Below are 18,229 nucleotides of genomic sequence, written 5' to 3'. Positions count from 1 at the left end.
AAGATCTAAAACGTGTCTTCAGGTTGGGGATGTGGTGGATGAAACTGAAGAATTTAACTGTGACAGAAATGACTTTTTTCAAGACTAAGAGTGGAATTATTAGCGAGATGCTGGAGGAGAATTACACAAAGGACTTGGAGAAAACCAAGGGAGAGAGTGACCTGCAAGCAAATGATCTGGTGGAATGCCAGGAAAAGAATCTGGAATCTCTGAGGGTTGGGGGGAGAGTTGGACTGGCTGATTTTTCTAAAAGGGAAGTTTCGAACATACTGTGGAGATAAGTAACTGCTTTGGTTTATTATGAAGTGGGATAAGGGCTGAAAAATTCTTATCTGGTTTGCTTTAAGGATTTGACTGATGTTACTTGCCTTTAAAAGGGACGCGGTGGCGCTGCGGGTTAAACCGCTGAGCTGTCGATCGGAAGGTCGGCGGTTCGAAACCGCGCGGCGGGGTGAGCTCCCGTTGCTCGTCCCAGCTTCTGCACACCAAGCAGTTCGAAAACATGCAAATGTGAGTAGATTAATTGGTACCGCTTCGGCGGGAAGGTAACGGCGTTCCGTGAGTCATGCTGGCCACATGACCCGGAAGTGTCCTATGGACAACGCCGGCTCCAAGGCTTTGAAACGGAGATGAGCACCGCCCCCTAGAGTCGGACACGACTGGACTTTACGTCAAGGGAAACCTTTACCTTTACCTTACTTGCCTTTAAAGATTTGGATTTAATGTCTTGAATTGTTTTTTATGGGTTTATTAAGATTAAAGTTATTAAAATTGTTGTATTAGGGTTAAAGACTGTTGGTCAGGTTATTATCATTAAAATTGAAGTATTAAATATAATAGACAACTTAAGCTTTTAAATTTGATTCCTATTATATTAGTCAGAAACATATAGAATAGTGGTAGGAATGGTTTAATTATATATATTTTTGGACAGGAGAAAGAGGGTTAAGGTTTGTTTGAATTTTTTCTTTTTATTTTAATATAAGCGGGAGGAGTAACTGTACTTAGTGATTTTTATTAAGTGTTAAAGTGGATTGATTTATAGAAATAATGTGGTGTTTTGGGTTTAATAGAGATTAAGAGATCGATAGTTGAAATTGCTATATATCCTTGGTGTTTAAAGTTGGAAGCCACATCTCTTCGTAAAATTGAAAAAAATTCTTTTTGTGTTTTTGTATGTTTTTCCCCTTTTTTGTAGTTTGTTATGTTCTTGTAGTTTTTACTTTTCTTCTTAAACTTAATAAAATTTATTACAAAAATGTAATTATATAAATGACATTAAAATGCCAGATAAATCTCCCTACTATCAATTCAGAAAAGAATCACAATAAATAATTCAACTACTTACATTGACTGCCTCCACCTTGTATTCATCATCACTATCTGGAGCAGAAAGCTCCAACAGAATTGGACACACTTTATTTTCAATATCATGTTGAGCAATAAGATGTTGATCCAGTAATATTAGCAGTGAATCCTGGCTTGCTTTTCTAACCTAACAACATGCAAAGGAGAAATAATATTATTAGTGAATGGCATTCAGACTGTGACTAACATACATGAAATTGACTGATTAAATTTCTTGCAAGGCAGTAAGTTCTGTTGGTTTATCACAAGACTACACATAAAGGCATTAGGAGAGAAAAGTATGGCTTAGGAGCACACATCTTTTATCCATTGCAAGATTCTACCATTCAAAAGGAGCCCATTATATTCCTGCAGCTTGCAAGGTCTTCCAAGCTAAGGTAGTCCCTCAGCTTCTCTAGGGCTCCCAAATTTGCTCCCTTGCAAAGCTTAATATTACTGAAACCATTCAGAGTAAGTTCATTAGAGCCATATCGATGGTACCAAAAAGTACCAAAAATGCCATCCTACGGGAAGAAATAGGTATAGTTTCATTGGATGCCAGAGCATGGTTCCTTCTTCTTACCTTCTGGCTAAAGTTAATTCTGTTTCTTATAGGTTTAGCCCCATTAGTATTTAGAGATGGTTATAAATCATCATGGCTAAAAAAAGCCTTAGATAAAATTCAGTTGCTGGGTTTCTCTATGGAAAGTCTGTGCTCATTAGGATTTGATAAAACTAGAACCACCCTGAAACAAAAAATCTGGAATATTGATCTCCAAATTTAACTAAGGTGCTACACCCCAATATTTGTCATTTTCTTCCAAAAGGGTTTGTTCCAGCGTCTTATTTATCATCCATTACAATTTTGAAATTTCGTAAAGCTTTCACCTGGACGCACTGCCCTCAGCAGTCCTTTTTCAATGTTTTAAGGGTACTCCTATGCACCTTCGGTTATGTCCATGTGGTGATGGCTCGATAGAAACCCTAAGCCATATGATACTATACTGTTCCCTATATAAGGACTCTAGACAGATCCTTATATATCCGATATTGAAGGAATTTCCAGGCAGGGAGTGTGATTTCTATTTAATGCTACTCCTTTCTGACAAGGACCCGAAAGTATCCCAGGTTGCCCAGTTTTGTGCTACCATCTGCACAATACACCGCACCATTATTTAGGTTTAGAATTTCTTAGCACAGTATTTTATTTCAATTTATTTTAGTATTTTTATTCTTAATTAATTTTAGATGATATCATACTAATTGTTTTTCTGTTTTATATACATATAAGATTGTTACTATTATAACAATAGGTCTTAGGGCTATAATAAACGTGATTAATTATCCATATCCTGCACTTTTGAGAGAAGGGGGCTTGTCTTTGGGCTTCCGATGGGAATGGCAGACTAAAAGGCTATGCCCACTGGCTCAGCAGGTGGAAATGACAGCACAGTGACTTTTTTCAGGCTCTGATAAGCTTGGAATATCCCATTCTAGTGTCAAAATGGAGTATTTGGGGGTTAGAACATTTCAAGCTCAGCGTGTTTTGCATTTGTGATACTCACTTTACCTTCCCAGAGAGAGCCAGTTTGGTCTAGCAGTGAAGGCACCAGGCTAGAAACCAGGAGACTGAGAGTTCTAGTCCCGCCTGAGGCATGAAAGCCGGCTGGGTGACCTTGGGCCAGTCCTTCTCTCTCAGCCCAACTCACCTCACAGGGTTGTTGTTGTGGGGAAAATAGGAGGAGGAATGAGTATTAGGTATGTTTGCTGCCTTGAGTTATTTATAAAAATAATACAGGTAGAATAGAAGATAAATAAATAAATAATAGTAGATAACTTAAGCTTCTTAATTTGATTCTTACTATAGTAGAGAGAAATGTATAGAACGTACTTTGTGGTTTTTATTAAGTGTTAAAGTGGAATGATTTATAGAAATAATGTGGTGTTTTGGGTTTAATATAGAGTAACAGATTGATAGTTGAAAATTTTGTATATCCTTGCTATTTAAAGTCAGAAGCTACATCTTTTTGTAAAATTGAAAAAAATTCTTTTGTGTTTTTGTACTTTCTTAGTTTTTTTCCTCTTCTCTGTAGTTTTCTGTAGTTTTTATTTTTCTCTTTAAGTCTAATAAAATTTATTCTAGAGAGAAGGGTAGCACATATTAATTTGATTATATTAAGTTGGCAATTCTCAGAACGCAATTCAAGTGCTGGTTTTGACTATAAAGCCATATATAGTTTGGCATCAAGGTACTTACAGGTTTTCCTCCTCTGTGTAGACCTGGTCCACCCAACTCTTTCAGTGTAGACCTCCTGCCAACATCTTTTACTAGTCTCCCAGGTAGGGGAGGTGAAAGGGTCCAGAGCTCACAAGCAATGATCCTCTATTGCAGTCCCCATGTCATGAAACACTCCCTCACAAGATTAGATTGGCCTTCCAGCAACTGTTAAAGATAGAACTGTTCTGGATGGCTTTTTGGAAATGAATGGTCACCATAACACTTACCGCTTCATATTATTTATGTTTTAATCGGCTTTGTTTTTACCCTGTTTTTATGTTCTTATGTTGGAAGCTGTTGGCTCCTTCCAACAAAACATAATTAAGATTAAACAGTTCATACAGATTTAGATGTTATTATAAGGTGTGGTTAATCTAGAATAGAAACAAAAGCTTCTAAATGTCTCCTCATAGCTATGCCATAGGAGGACAAGGGAACATGTAAGCACAAAATTCGTTGTATAGTATGCTAAATCAAGGTAACTAACTAACTGAACTAACTGAATATTACAAAACAAAAAAATTACAACAGGAGAGTGAATAAATTCCATTCAGAAAGTGATACCTGATTATTTGGATCAGTGAGGTATCTCACCACTATAGGCATAAAGTATTCAGAAAACGCTGCAGGGAAGTTTGGCCTACTCTCCTGTAGAAAAATGGCAATGGGCGGTATCTGTTCCATTAGTTCTGTCCGTACAGTAGGTTCTGGAAATTAAAATTTAAAAAATATTTAAGAGACTTCTTGGATCAAACCAGCATTTTGTACCCCATTAGTGGCTGACAAAGTGTATCTAGGAAGCTCACAAACAAGACAAAAGAATCCTTCTTCCACTGTTCTCCCTAGCACTGACATTAAGTATAATACCTCCAATTAGAGGGCAGCATACAGTCATCAGACTATCAGAAACAGATAATCCAATCTTCCATGAATTTTTCTAGTCCCCTTTTGAAACCATTTAGTAAATTGATGGACATCACACTATCCGCTGGCTGCAATTTCCACAGTTTAATTAGTAATTATGTAAAAAGTAATTTCTTTTATTGGTTCTGAATTTTTATTAGTTTCAATGGCTGATTCCTAATGCTAATACTGTGAGGGAGAGAATTGTCTCCGTGTCAATATTTTTCAATTGTCAATATTTTTCACACCCAGCATGATTATACCGTTACCCTATTCCCCCTTTACAAAACTTCTTTTTAAGCTAAACATCAATGTGGTTGACTTTTCCTATACGTTCACCAGCAACATAATACCCTATTTGAAGGGCAGTGGAACTAAAAATTCTTTAAATGCAATTTTTATTGCATTATAAATTGTTATAGAGGCATTTGAAGTTGGCAAAATATTTTTTCTCTTCATGGTTTGTAACATTAGGGATCTGTTTTTAAACAGTAATTGCACACTGGGTTCACATTTTCACTGTTATCCAAAAGGATCCTTTTTTTTGAAGAGTAACTGCCAGATCAAGCCTACTATGTAAAGCTCTTTCCCCTCCAAATTTACCACACTGAACTTCAATACATTGAAGTAGAGATAGGATATAGGCTTTTTATTCTTTTTAAACAGTATTTTTATTAAAAATTTCAATTACATCAATAACAACTAAGACAAACTAAAAATAACAGCAGAAAAAATAGAAGGTGCAGAAAAGAAAAAATAGAAAAATAGAAAATAAAAAAAATAAGAATACAGTAAAGATAATATATAAAGAAATGACTTCCCCCTTCCTCATAAGTATAAACAATTTTAGTAACTTATCACCTTCTCTTAAAATACAACAAATGAACCCTTCTTCCCATACCCCATCTCTTTCCTATAAACAAAACTGCAAAGCCTCATCATTCCAGTCCTGATGTCAGCAAAAGTCCATTAAGGGTTACCAGAAATATTTTAACCTTGATCAGATAAACCAGCTTTATATTCCTTCCTTTTACCTCTAACAATCTTGATCTTTAGTCCCTTCAAATAATGTCCTAGAACCTGATTTCTTTTCATTTTTTTCTTTGTCCCTTCTCACAAAATTCTTCAATGCTTTAAAAAGCCTCTTTTGTAAATCCAATATAGAAAAATTTTCCAGGCCACTCTCTTGGTTTGTTATTTGTATATCCCTTTTAATTATTAAGACATCAGCTGGTTTCCTCTATATGTCCTGTGTAACATCTTTTCCATGTCATTCTTGTAGCCTTTCATTTTTAAATCCACTTTCAGATCTGTCTCAATCTTGACAAATAAAACTTGTTCCTCTTCCATAACATCTTTTAAACATAGTGTATCTACAGGCAGACACTCTTAAAATTAATTTCTGGGTCTGTTGTTCAAAAACATCCTTCAATATATCCAATGTTAAAAGATTTTGCTGTATTTGTAAATTGAGTTTAAGTGTTCTTCTCCTTTAATTGTAATCTTTAGTTCCTTCTAGATCCCCTTAGTGTCCAAATTTTAAAGTCTTATTTTATTTTTTTTAAAGAATTCAAAACAAAAGCATTCTCCCACAGGAAGGATTCTTTATAATTAATTCTAAAATCTTATTTCAAATTTATCTGGACTCTTAGTCCCTTTGTAATTTTCTAAAATCAAAGTTTTAATCACCCTTTTAATTCTTAAACTTGTATTTAAAACTTCTTTCACTAAGGATTGAAGGAAATTCACCTGTGCTATATATACCTTGTTGAACCAAAGGTTCCTAATAGCAGAGAAGCAGTTAACAAGCAATTTCTGAAAGTGATTTAGAAATGGAAGTATGCGAATCCAGTGTCCTTAAAGGTACCAACCATGGTTTGAACAATATGGCTATTCCCTCATGTCCCAGAGCATTAAACCCACCAGAGACTACGGTCTTGCAGTCTCCTCATGAGGATCAACTGTCTGGAGGGCTTGTCAGTGATCTCACATCCTCTCCTTGTCCTGAGAGGAATTATCAAAGAGCCAGTCTACTCGCTGGCTCTTCATTCCACAACAGTTGTTGCCTCCGCTTTTTGCGGAGCAGTCTTCAGCCCATTTCTTCCCCGAAAGTCTGGAGATAGGCTTTTTGGAGTTCCTTACAATCGCCTTTTGATTTCATCACCCTGAATAATTTGGTATCACCAGCAAATCTTGCTCTCTTATTTTCAATTCCAAGCAGATTGAGAAACATCTGTCCCAGTATAGATACTTGGGCAACATATATATTTGCATTTGTATCACTGGGGGAAAAAAGTCCATTCCCTCTTATTCCCTACATCCTGATCTTTATCAATTGCCAATTCATGAGAAGAGTTATTTTCTTATCCCATGTCTGCTAAGGTTGCTGAGGTATGTTTACTGAAAACTTTAAAGGTTTTTTTGAAAGGGCAAACATGCAGTAACTATTGGACCATCCAATCAGATGTGTAAGAACTGACACCTTGAGCCCCAATAATGACCTGACTCATGCACAATTGGAATATGCAGAATTCAGATTGAGAGCAGCGTACAGATCAGCAGAAAAGCTGCGACTGAAGATTCCCACCTAACCTACCTAATTAAAAATGAGCAGACACCCCTCTCCCCCACTTACATATCTTCCCACCTAATTCCAACAGTTAGGCATGCCAAGCACAGATGTCTGTGCTGGTACGACCTTGGCGTCCCCCCTTAGCACAAACAGGTTAGTTTCATACTCCTTGATGTTCCCCCTCCCATCTGGCTCTTGACACACGTTAGCTCATCATGGCAGATGAACACGATCAGAAGATTTATCACTCATCTGATTGTGGAACCTGACTAGATGCTTCTTGATATCCTTGAGAAAATCTAGAACATTACTGAAACTAAAATGATCTTCACAGACAGAGTGTTTCAGTTCCTTAAGAATCTATGGGTGGATACTGTTTGGACCCAATATTGTATTATTTATTTGTGATCCCACCTAATTCTGGCAGCTAGATGTTTTCACATTGGCTGCTGACTAATATCTAATATAACATCTAAAGTTGTATCAGCCTCCCTTAAGGAAAGGGGGTCTTGAGGCCTCTAGACCAATAAAAACCACAAAACTATCTAGTATGAGAGCATATAGAACAAAAACCAAGGCATACCCATACAGCTTCTAATGTGTCTGTTTTTAATGTGTTGAAGAGGCCCATTTTTTTTCTCTTGTCTGAAATATTTGGAGATAAGGAAGAACAACAACAAAATATCTTGAGATTTCAAGCAGAAATGCTAAAATTTTACATCTGGAAATCTCAGGAGTTTGGAGGTACATTTTAAATCTTATTTTGGTATAATACCTTTGCAGCCTACAGGTTGGAAATCAATCATACAAATTATCAGTGGGTATTTATTTGCAAGATCTTTTAGAGATGTTGATAATCATTGTCACTGCAAATCAAGCAAAATATTGAATTCATAAATTTCTGCATTCAGTGACAACTATCATATAGGCAAGACTGAGAAAGACTGCCATCTCAAAATCTATAGAACCTTGCCAGTCATTATAATCATAAGCTAGATGTACAAGTTTATACTCAAATGCACTAATACAAAGAATACTTTTTTTAATGAACGAGAGTATAAAGACTGGAAGTATCACCTGCATCTTCAGATAGCCGCACCACTATTGCCATAACTGTCAAGAAATCTTCTTCATTGTGATTGAAATCTCGAAAGACATCAAGTAGACCCCTGGCAATAATTTGCCTGCATGAGCAACAAATACATATATATATTTACTGTTCTGAAATATTAATTCATAACCACAGCATTGTGAGCAAAATAACAACAGTATAGTCAACTACAGATGTGTTTCATTATCAGATTACATGGTATGTTCAACACAGGCAGGCAACATTTGTCTGCTCTCCTTCAGGCCCCATCCGCTTTTTCAAATTACTCAATAGCTGGCAGAGAATAAAATACAAAGTTATATTGATCAGGATTTTTTAAAAGGGGGCTTTGATCCCCAAAGCAATTCTAAATTGATAGATAGGTAGGGACAGCATCTAAAAGTTAAGTCATTGGACGAAGTTAAGTCAGGGACAAAGAATCAGGGAAAAACATTTGAACACACACATGTAAGCCTTGACTCACTGCTACCTTTGGATCTCAAGCATCAATATACTGTCCACCCCATGCGTGCTTTGTAATACAATGTAACATATTATAGGCTCAAGAATACAAGATTTAGACAAAAATGATTAAAAATGGAAGAAATTCAATGGCTATGTTACAAGCAGAATTTTTCAATGATGTTATTAATTATTCTCATAGCAATACTGCTGTAAAGTCAAAGCAATCTTTCCAATTTTATTCCAGTACTGCTATTTATTACAGAAGAGAGAACATACTATGATGTTCATCCAGTGTTATACAGGTAGTCCTCACTCACCAACAGCCTCATTTAGGAACCATTCTAAGTTATGATGGTGTAAAAAAAAAGCTTTGTGACCTAACCTCGCGTTTATGACCATCGCAGTGTCCTGCGGTCACATGATTGACATTTGTGCGCTTCGCAACTGGCTTGCAACAAGCAGAATTAATATGGAAGGCGGAAGTAAAATCGTAAGTTGCAGTCACATGTTTTGCTTAATGACCAAAGGGGAGGGGAGGTTGTAAGTTCGTTGTGTTCATGTGATTTTCTGCTTAGCTTAGCAACGGAGCTGCCAGTCCCAATTGTGGTTGCTAAGCAAGGACTATCTGTAAACAATTCCCTAGGTTCCTTACCCCTCTGCACAGCCAAAAACCTCCGAACTCATGGATTTGGCAATATCAAAACTATCTCTTAATATTTTATTTGAAACAATACATAATATGGTCTAAAACTCAGTTTGTACATGAGAGAGAAAAACACCCTGTATCCTTCAAATGTTTGGCCCAACTTCCAACAGCTCCAGGCAGCGTAGCCAAAAGGGTCTAAATAAAAAATGCCCAGGGTCCTCTTTTCAGGAGAGAAGGGCAATGATAGAAATTTGAAATATAAATATAAATAAATAAATAAATAAATAAAAAGTTATTCAAAATAACCAAAGAGAATTAATTGCCTGCCCCAGTTCTGTGAAAAGAAAAGGAAAAATTACAACAAAATAGTAATAGAATATTTTCTGTTACCTGTTAAATATATTATCACTAAAAGCATATTTTTCTAAACGTCCAAGTGGAGTCAAGTTATCCTGCCCTGGAATGTCCAGGAACGCAGTTATCCTCATGCTCTCACAATCTGGTCCATAGTCTTCAAACCCAACTTAAAAAAAAAGAAAAATGGCATGTTAGCATGAAGGGAAGAGGGGAAAAAGCCCAACACAAGTTCCAATTACACATGCACTGGTTGTTGCATTTTGTTAACCAGACAGCAAATCTTGCTTCTGTATGTGTATGCTCACTTCCACAGCACAAAGCCATCCAACAATAGAAAGGGATTTTAAAAAAAAAATTTGTCAGGTGAAATGTAAAGCCAGCAGTTAGTCGCAAAAGGGTGGCTTTGAGCAAGTTTGTTTCCAGAATAGTTTTGAAAACGGGTTTAGAAAAATAAAGACAGTTCACATAGCTATCTCAAGATTAACTGACTACCCAATTGCCAGCCTAAAGCTAAACTAAAATAACAATCATTTTGACCACAATCTATACCTTGTCGTAAGTAATCGTAAAAAAGATAAACCAGATAATTCAGAGACTGAAATCCAGATGCAGCTGTATGTAAGGAAACTCAATATAATATTTGACAGCGGCACAACACAACCATAGCAATCTAAGAAACTACTAGATCAGTAGTCACTCTTTTGGGGGCAGACAAAAAGTGGAAGGTTTCATTATTAGTAAAATAGCAGGAAAAAGTAAAATTAAGGAAAATCTTTCAAGACAATCCAGTAACTAAGAATGTGTGCACAATTCTATTTGTAACTGTCATGAGTACTGATGGCGAGCAGGAGGGGGCCTCGATCCAGGGTGGAAAACGCATGCGTAGTACTGAGGAATTAAGCAGCCATTCAAAGAGACACAGATCAGACCCGCCTTAGCCTTTGGGGTTTATCTGTCTGGGTTTTTCCCACGCTTCTTCAGTTTGTTAGGATTCTGTTTAATGTAGCAGTAATAAACACTAGAGACCTACTCCTCGTCTCAGTGTGATTTCTGACTGTTAGGACAGTAACATTGCTGAAAAGGTACCTAAGACATTACTTTTCCTTTAAAAAGAAGCAAAGACCATATGAATTATACAACCTTGTACAGATAGTCCTTGCTTAACAACCCTAATTGGGACCAGAATTTCCGCTGTTAAACAAAGTGGTCATTAAGGGAAACATTTAACCACAACACTTAGCAACAGCAGTTCTGGTAGTCCCAGGTGTGGTCATTAGGAGAGGACTGTGCCATTGTTAAGCGAGGATCTCACATTTCTCTTGCCTTGCCATGCTCATCTCCGCTTCATTCCGCCCACCTGCCTATCTCCCCCACTTACTCTGCCGCCGCTGCCTACCCCTGCCGCCCCCTGCTGACCTTCCCTGTCTTCTTCCTTTTGCTGCTGACAAGGCAAAGGTCATTGGGGGGTGGCAGGGGTAGGCAGCGGCGGTAGAGTGGAGGGTGGCCAAAAGGGCAGAGATGGGGGAGAAATAGGCAAGTGGGGGGAGCTGAAGCACATACTGTAGTTGTAAATGCTGATGGGCTGCCAAGCGTCCACATTTTGGTCATGTTAAGTACCATTCATTCAGCACTGCTGTAACTTCAAATGGTCGTTAAGCAAGAAATACCAGTATAACCCGAGATTTCATTTCCTGTTCCCCATTCCCAAGTACTTAAAGCTTATCAGTACTGCTTCTATATAACAGAGACAGGTTCTTTGCAGGCTAAGAATAAACAAAGTCAGCCAAGCAATTTTTTGAAATGCGGAAATAAAATACAGTAATTTTCTGACTGCATAACCCCAATTGTTAGCTTTGCAATCAATCAATTTATGCAAAATCTACCATTCTTAGAACCGAACATTCTACAGAACTTTGGAACATTTCATGTTTCTTCTAAACACTCAGCTGGTCAGATGGTTCTTTCAAAGTTAATCCTCCAAATCAGAAGGTTATAAAGATACAGTGATTACTAAGCACCTTCTCACTTTTTCAAATCCTTAAGACTCCATGACAAAGAGAGTTTCTGGATGAGTACCATTTAAAAAAAAGTTAATTAAACCATACACAATTTATGTACAATGGACATTAGCAATACAATATAATATTGACATTTACCAAAAAAGGTCTAGAAATTTATCTGAATAAAACAACTCCAAATCTGAGTAGATTACTTGGAAGTCTACTTCCTTGCTCCTTAATTGGGGGAAAAGGAAATACAGATATTGACAATACATCGCTACAAGCCAGTTGTAGATTTGTCCTTCCGATGTTGTGTAATGATTCTTTTAGCCATTCTTCCATGCACAAAAGAATTCACGCTTCTTTGTTGTTGTGAAAGAATCCTGATGTTTGGAATATAGCCAACTACAACATACAGGTAGCCAGTCCTTGACTTACAATGGCAATTGGGACCAGAATTTCCATCACTAAGAGGTTCGAGGCACACAACCAAGTCAGGAGGGAAGCCAGTAGGAAGTTGCAAGTCCCAAGCCAGCAGGCAGGTAAGTGGCTGGTGCTGGGTGGGGGAGGGAGCAAGGAGGTGTGTGAGCGTGAAAGGCACCACTCAGGTGAGGACTATGTGCAAGGGTGCAAGAGAGGCGTCACATGGGTCAGGGAGAGTGTGTGAGGGTGTGAGTGGATGCACGAGAGGTGCTGTGCAGGTCAGGGAGGGCGTGCAAGAGTTCAAGGGGGTGAAAGAGAGGTGTTGTGAGGGTTGGGGAGGGTGCAAAAGGGTGCAAGGAGCTGCGCAAGAGGCACCCACACAGGTTGGGGAGGGTTGCACAAGGGTGTGCGAAAGGCACCATGCAGCTCAGGGAGAGTGCAAGGGAGTGTGCAAGAGGCATGGCACAAGTTGGGGAAGTGCACGAGGGGCATTGCACAGGTCAGGGAGGGTATGTGAGAGGCACCAGATGAGTCAGGGAGGGTGTGAGGGCGTGTGCAAGTGGTCAGTGTGGCGCAAATGCAGAGGGGCTGGGGGAAGGTACCCCAGCGATGTGCTACCTTCCCTGACTTGCGATGTTCCCTGCCAGCTTCCCCATTGACTTTCTGGGGAAGCTGGCAGGGAAGACTGCAAATGGCAATCACGTGGACGTGGGGTGCTCGGCAACCGGTCGTTATTGTGAACGAGCACTCAGATTGCGATCACATGACTGAAGGGGTGCTGGAACTCTGAGGACTGGTCATAACCAGCGTTCATTCAGTGCCAGTTGTAACCACCATTCATTCAGCCCCGTCATAACTTGAAATGATAGCTGATCAAATGGTCATAGGTTGAGAACTACCTGTATGCGTCCATAATGAGCAATGAAAGATCTAAAATCATTGTTCAGCCTCAAATGTGAAAATAGTAGATCACCTCCGTACAATGGGAGCTATTTTTCCAAGTTCTCTTCCGTTAATATTCATGTAAACAGTCAATGTCAATTTCATCAACTTCCCTGAACTGTGTTTCTTACAGTGTGATCTGAGGACCCCAGGGGGTCCTCCAAGACCCTCTCAGGAGTTCACAAAATCAAAATTATTTGCCATATATTGCAGATATTTGCAAAAATTAAAACAATATCATTCTTCTCATTATTTTTTTATTTGTTAAAAAATATAGGTTTTCATGAAAAATATTTATGTTAATATCTAATGAGTTTAATATTATTTTTACACTATTTAATAAATATTCTACAAATTGATCAATTTTAATTTTTAATATGTTAAATATTGATAAATATAACCCATAAAAACAAAAGCTTTTTGGGGGGTCCTACATAATTTTTAAAAATGGGAAGGGGTCCTGAAAGCAAAAAGTTTAAGAAGCACTGCTCTAGAGTTTCTAACAATTTTGGGAGTTTCAGAGGCAGCAGTGGCATCAGGACCAAACTCAAACCAGAAGTGCTTAAAATGAAAAAAATTGCCAAAAAATAAATGAAATTGTTAAATTCTGTAACAGAGTTTAATACCTCTGCCTTACTACCTACTTTCAGTGTGATGGGCAGATATACCAACAAATCAGAGAAACACCCACGGGATCACCACTCTCAGGACTCATATCAGAGACCGTAATGCAGTGCCTAGAAACCATAGCACTTCCACACGTACAACCAAAAGCATGGATCTGGTATGTAGATGACATCTTCATCATAATTAAAAAGGAACAACTACAGAAGACACATGGAAAAATCAACAACATCTTCAAAGAAACAAAATTCGCAAGGGAAGAAGAAAACAACACACTATCCTTCCTCGATATCCTCATCAGCAGAGGAAACAATGGCAAACTAGAAACGCAGGTTTATGAAAAAACAACCCACACTGAAAAAAATGCTCTATTACCAAAGTAACAACCTTACTTCCCACAAGAGGATCTGTGTAAGAACATTATTTAGAAGAGCACAAAGGCACTGCAGCGAACTAGAACACCAGAAAAAGGAAAGAGACTGCCTATACAACATCTTCCAATGAAATGGATACCCACACAACTTTATAGAAAAGTGCCTGACCACTCAACCAACACAAGCTATGGAAAGGATAACACTACCATACATCAAAAACTTCTCAGATTCAACCAAGAGACTATTACAACCACATGGCATCACCATAGCATACAAACCAACTAAAGCCCTCCAAAACATCAGAAACCAAAAGACCCAGTAGCCCAAGAAGAAAAAATAGGAGTCATCTACAACATACAGTGCAAGGACTGTAACAGCCACTATGTAGGACAGACAGGCAGAAGACTGGCAGAGTGCATCCATGAACACCAACTAGCAGTCAGAAGACACGAAGAAAACTTCTTGATCTTACAACACATTGACAGACTCAACCACAGTTTCAACTGTGAGCCTCCTAGACCAAGCTAAATCCGAAATGGAAGCATGGCATTCAGACAAATCAGCCATCAATCGGCACATAGAGGTAAACCACATTTACACACCATTCAAAAAGGATAACAAAATGCTAAGCCAACAAATCTTCAGCAAAGGATCGCTACCTTGTCGTGGTGCTGGAGCTTGAGCACCTCAATGATGCCATGAGCTAAACTGTGAAGGACCACCCAAGACGGGAAGGTCATGACAGAGAGGTCAGACTAAATGCGATCCCTGGGGAAGGTAATGGCAACCCACCCCAGTATTCTTGCCGTGAAAACTAAATGGATCAGTACAACCAGAGATATGTCGGTATACCATTGGAAGATGAGACCCCCGGTCGGAAGGTGGTCAAAATGCTACTGGGGAGGAACAGAGGATGAGTTCAACTAGCCCCAGACGTGATGACGCAGCTAGCTCAAAGCCGAAAGGACGGCTAGCGGCCGACAGTGCCGGTGGTGAACGGTGAATCCGATGTTCTAAGGATCAACACACCACTGGAACCTGGAATGTAAGACCTATGAGCCAGGGCAAATTGGATGTGGTTATTGGTGAGATGTCAAGATTAAAGATAGACATTCTGGGCATCAGTGAACTGAACTGAAATGGACTGGAATGGGCCACTTCACATCAGATGACCACCAGATCTACTACTGTGGACAAGAGGACCACAGGAGAAATGGAGTAGCCTTCATAATTAATAGTAAAGTGGCTAAAGCAGTGCTTGGATACAATCCAAAAAACGACAGAATGATCTCAATTCGAATTCAGGGCAAGCCATCTAACATCACAGTGATCCAAATATACACCCCAACCACAAATGCTGAAGAAGCTGAAGTAGAGCAGTTCTATGAGGATCTGCAGCACCTACTGGACGACATGCCTAAAAGAGATGTTATTTTCATCACAGGAGACTGGAATGCTAAGGTGGGCAGTCAAATGACACCTGGAATTACAGGTAAATATGGCCTGGGAGAACAAAACAAAGCAGGACATAGACTGATAGAATTTTGCCTAAGAGACGGCTTTATACATGGACTTCACCAGATGGACAACACCGAAATCAGATTGACTACATCCTTTGCAGCCAAAGGTGGCGGACATCTGTGCAGTCGGTAAAACAAGACCTGGAGCTGACTGTAGTTCCGATCACGAACTTCTTCTTGCACAATTTAGGATCAGACTAAAGAGATTAGGGAAGACCCACAGATCAGCTAGATATGAGCTCACTAATATTCCTAAGGAATATGCAGTGGAGGTGAAGAATAGATTTAAGGGACTGGACTTAGTAGATAGGGTCCCGGAAGAACTCTGGACAGAAGTTCGCAGCATTGTTCAGGAGGCGGCAACAAAATACATCCCAAAGAAAGAGAAAATCAAGAAGGCAAAATGGCTGTCTGCTGAGACACTAGAAGTAGCCCAAGAAAGAAGGAAAGCAAAAGGCAACAGTGATAGGGGGAGATATGCCCAATTAAATGCAAAATTCCAGAGGTTAGCCAGAAGAGATAAGGAATTATTTTTAAACAAGCAATGCGCGGAAGTGGAAGAAGACAATAGAATAGGAAGGACAAGAGACCTCTTCCAGAAAATTAGAAACATCGGAGGTAAATTCCAGGCAAAAATGGGTATGATCAAAAACAAAGATGGCAAGGACCTAACAGAAGAAGAAGAGATCAAGAAAAGGTGGCAAGAATATACGGAAGACCTGTATACGAAGGACAACAATATCGGGGATAGCTTTGATGGTGTGGTCAGTGAGCTAGAGCCAGACATCCTGAAGAGTGAGGTTGAGTGGGCCTTAAGAAGCATTGCTAATAACAAGGCAGCAGGAGACGACAGCATCCCAGCTGAACTGTTCAAAATCTTGCAAGATGATGCTGTCAAGGTAATGCATGCTATATGCCAGCAAATTTGGAAAACACAAGAATGGCCATCAGATTGGAAAAAATCAACTTATATCCCCATACCAAAAAAGGGAAACACTAAAGAATGTTCAAACTATCGAACAGTGGCACTCATTTCACATGCCAGTAAGGTAATGCTCAAGATCCTGCAAGGTAGACTTCAGCAGTTCATGGAGCGAGAATTGCCAGATGTACAAGCTGGGTTTAGAAAAGGCAGAGGAACTAGGGACCAAATTGCCAATATCCGCTGGATAATGGAAAAAGCCAGGGAGTTTCAGAAAAAGATCTATTTCTGTTTTATTGACTATTCTAAAGCCTTTGACTATGTGGACCATAACAAACTGTGGCAAGTTCTTAGTGGTATGGGGATACCAAGTCATCTTATATGCCTCCTGAAGAATCTGTATAACGACCAGGTAGCGACAGTAAGAACAGACCACGGAACAACGGACTGGTTTAAGATTGGGAAAGGAGTACGGCAGGGCTGTATACTCTCACCCTACCTATTCAACTTGTACTCAGAACACATCATGCGACATGCTGGGCTTGAGGAATCCAAGGCTGGAGTTAAAATCTCTGGAAGAAACATTAACAATCTCAGATATGCAGATGATACCACTTTGATGGCTGAAAGCGAAGAGGAACTGAGGAGCCTTATGATGAAGGTGAAAGAAGAAAGTGCAAAAGCTGGCTTGCAGCTAAACCTCAAAAAAACCAAGATTATGGCAACCAGCTTGATTGATAACTGGCAAATAGAGAGAGAAAATGTAGAAGCAGTGAAAGACTTTGTATTCCTAGGTGCAAAGATTACTGCAGATGCTGACTGTAGTCAGGAAATCAGAAGACGCTTAATCCTTGGGAGAAGAGCAATGACAAATCTCGATAAAATAGTTAAGAGCAGAGACATCACACTGACAACAAAGGTCCGCATAGTTAAAGCAATGGTGTTCCCCGTAGTAACATATGGCTGCGAGAGCTGGACCATAAGGAAGACTGAGAGAAGGAAGTTAGATGCTTTTGAACTGTGGTGTTGGAGGAAAATTCGGAGAGTGCCTTGGACTGCAAGAAGATCAAACCAGTCCATCCTCCAGGAAATTAAGCCAGACTGCTCACTTGAGGGAATGATATCAAAGGCCAAACTGAAATACTTTGGCCACATGATGAGAAGACAGGACACCCTGGAGAAGATGCTGATGCTAGGGAGAGTGGAGGGCAAAAGGAAGAGGGGCCGACCAAGGGCAAGGTGGATGGATGATATTCTAGAGGTGACGGACTTGTCCCTGGGGCAGCTGGGGGTGTTGACGACCGACAGGAAGCTCTGGCGTGGGCTGGTCCATGAAGTCACGAAGAGTCGGAAGCGACTAAACGAATAAACAACAACAACAAGCCAACAAATAAGACCAGAACACATCCCCTCCAGTAGCTAATACCCAGATAAGCAGGGATTAACACCAGAAAAATAATCAATCAGAAAACAATACCCCAATCAAGAAATTACCAAGGAGAAAACCACACCCCCACCAACACCGGCAGGCAAGCTACTGTATATAAACAGGAAGCACGCTCACTAGCACTGATGATGTTACCTAGCCAGGTAATGAAATGTCTGCAAGCAAACAGCCAAGCTCAGAGAGCACCAAGGACTCCACAGTTCAACCCTGAGCTACAGATATTCTCTTCTATTGGGGCTAAAGGCATATATTGTTATGGATATGGATGGGATATATAAACAGAAATTTCTAATTTCCTTCTACAGAAATTTAACTTTAA

At 39.3% G+C, this 18,229-nt stretch overlaps 1 protein-coding gene across 5 annotated transcripts in view; it reads right to left on the bottom strand.

Annotated features, from left to right (window-relative positions):
• LOC134492863 (serine/threonine-protein phosphatase 4 regulatory subunit 1-like) overlaps window positions 1-18,229 on the bottom strand; it is a 49,725-nt gene that overhangs the window by 27,011 nt on the left and 4,485 nt on the right. For 2 of the 5 annotated variants that reach the window (XM_063297005.1, XM_063297006.1), the window contains 4 exons: window positions 9,692-9,824; window positions 8,178-8,284; window positions 4,190-4,332; window positions 1,349-1,495 (listed from right to left, as the gene is read on the bottom strand). In XM_063297005.1, the coding sequence (XP_063153075.1) occupies window positions 1,349-1,495; window positions 4,190-4,332; window positions 8,178-8,284; window positions 9,692-9,824 (530 nt within the window). The remainder of the gene's footprint in view (window positions 1-1,348; window positions 1,496-4,189; window positions 4,333-8,177; window positions 8,285-9,691; window positions 9,825-18,229) is intronic. The other 3 variants (XM_063297007.1, XM_063297008.1, XM_063297009.1) reach the window with 2 other exon arrangements.

Source organism: Candoia aspera, chromosome 3 (assembly GCF_035149785.1).
Source record: "Candoia aspera isolate rCanAsp1 chromosome 3, rCanAsp1.hap2, whole genome shotgun sequence".
Classification (NCBI taxonomy): Eukaryota; Metazoa; Chordata; class Lepidosauria; order Squamata; family Boidae; genus Candoia; species Candoia aspera.
Note: the sequence above shows the minus strand (reverse complement) of the source record. Positions and strands in the feature narration are given on the sequence as shown.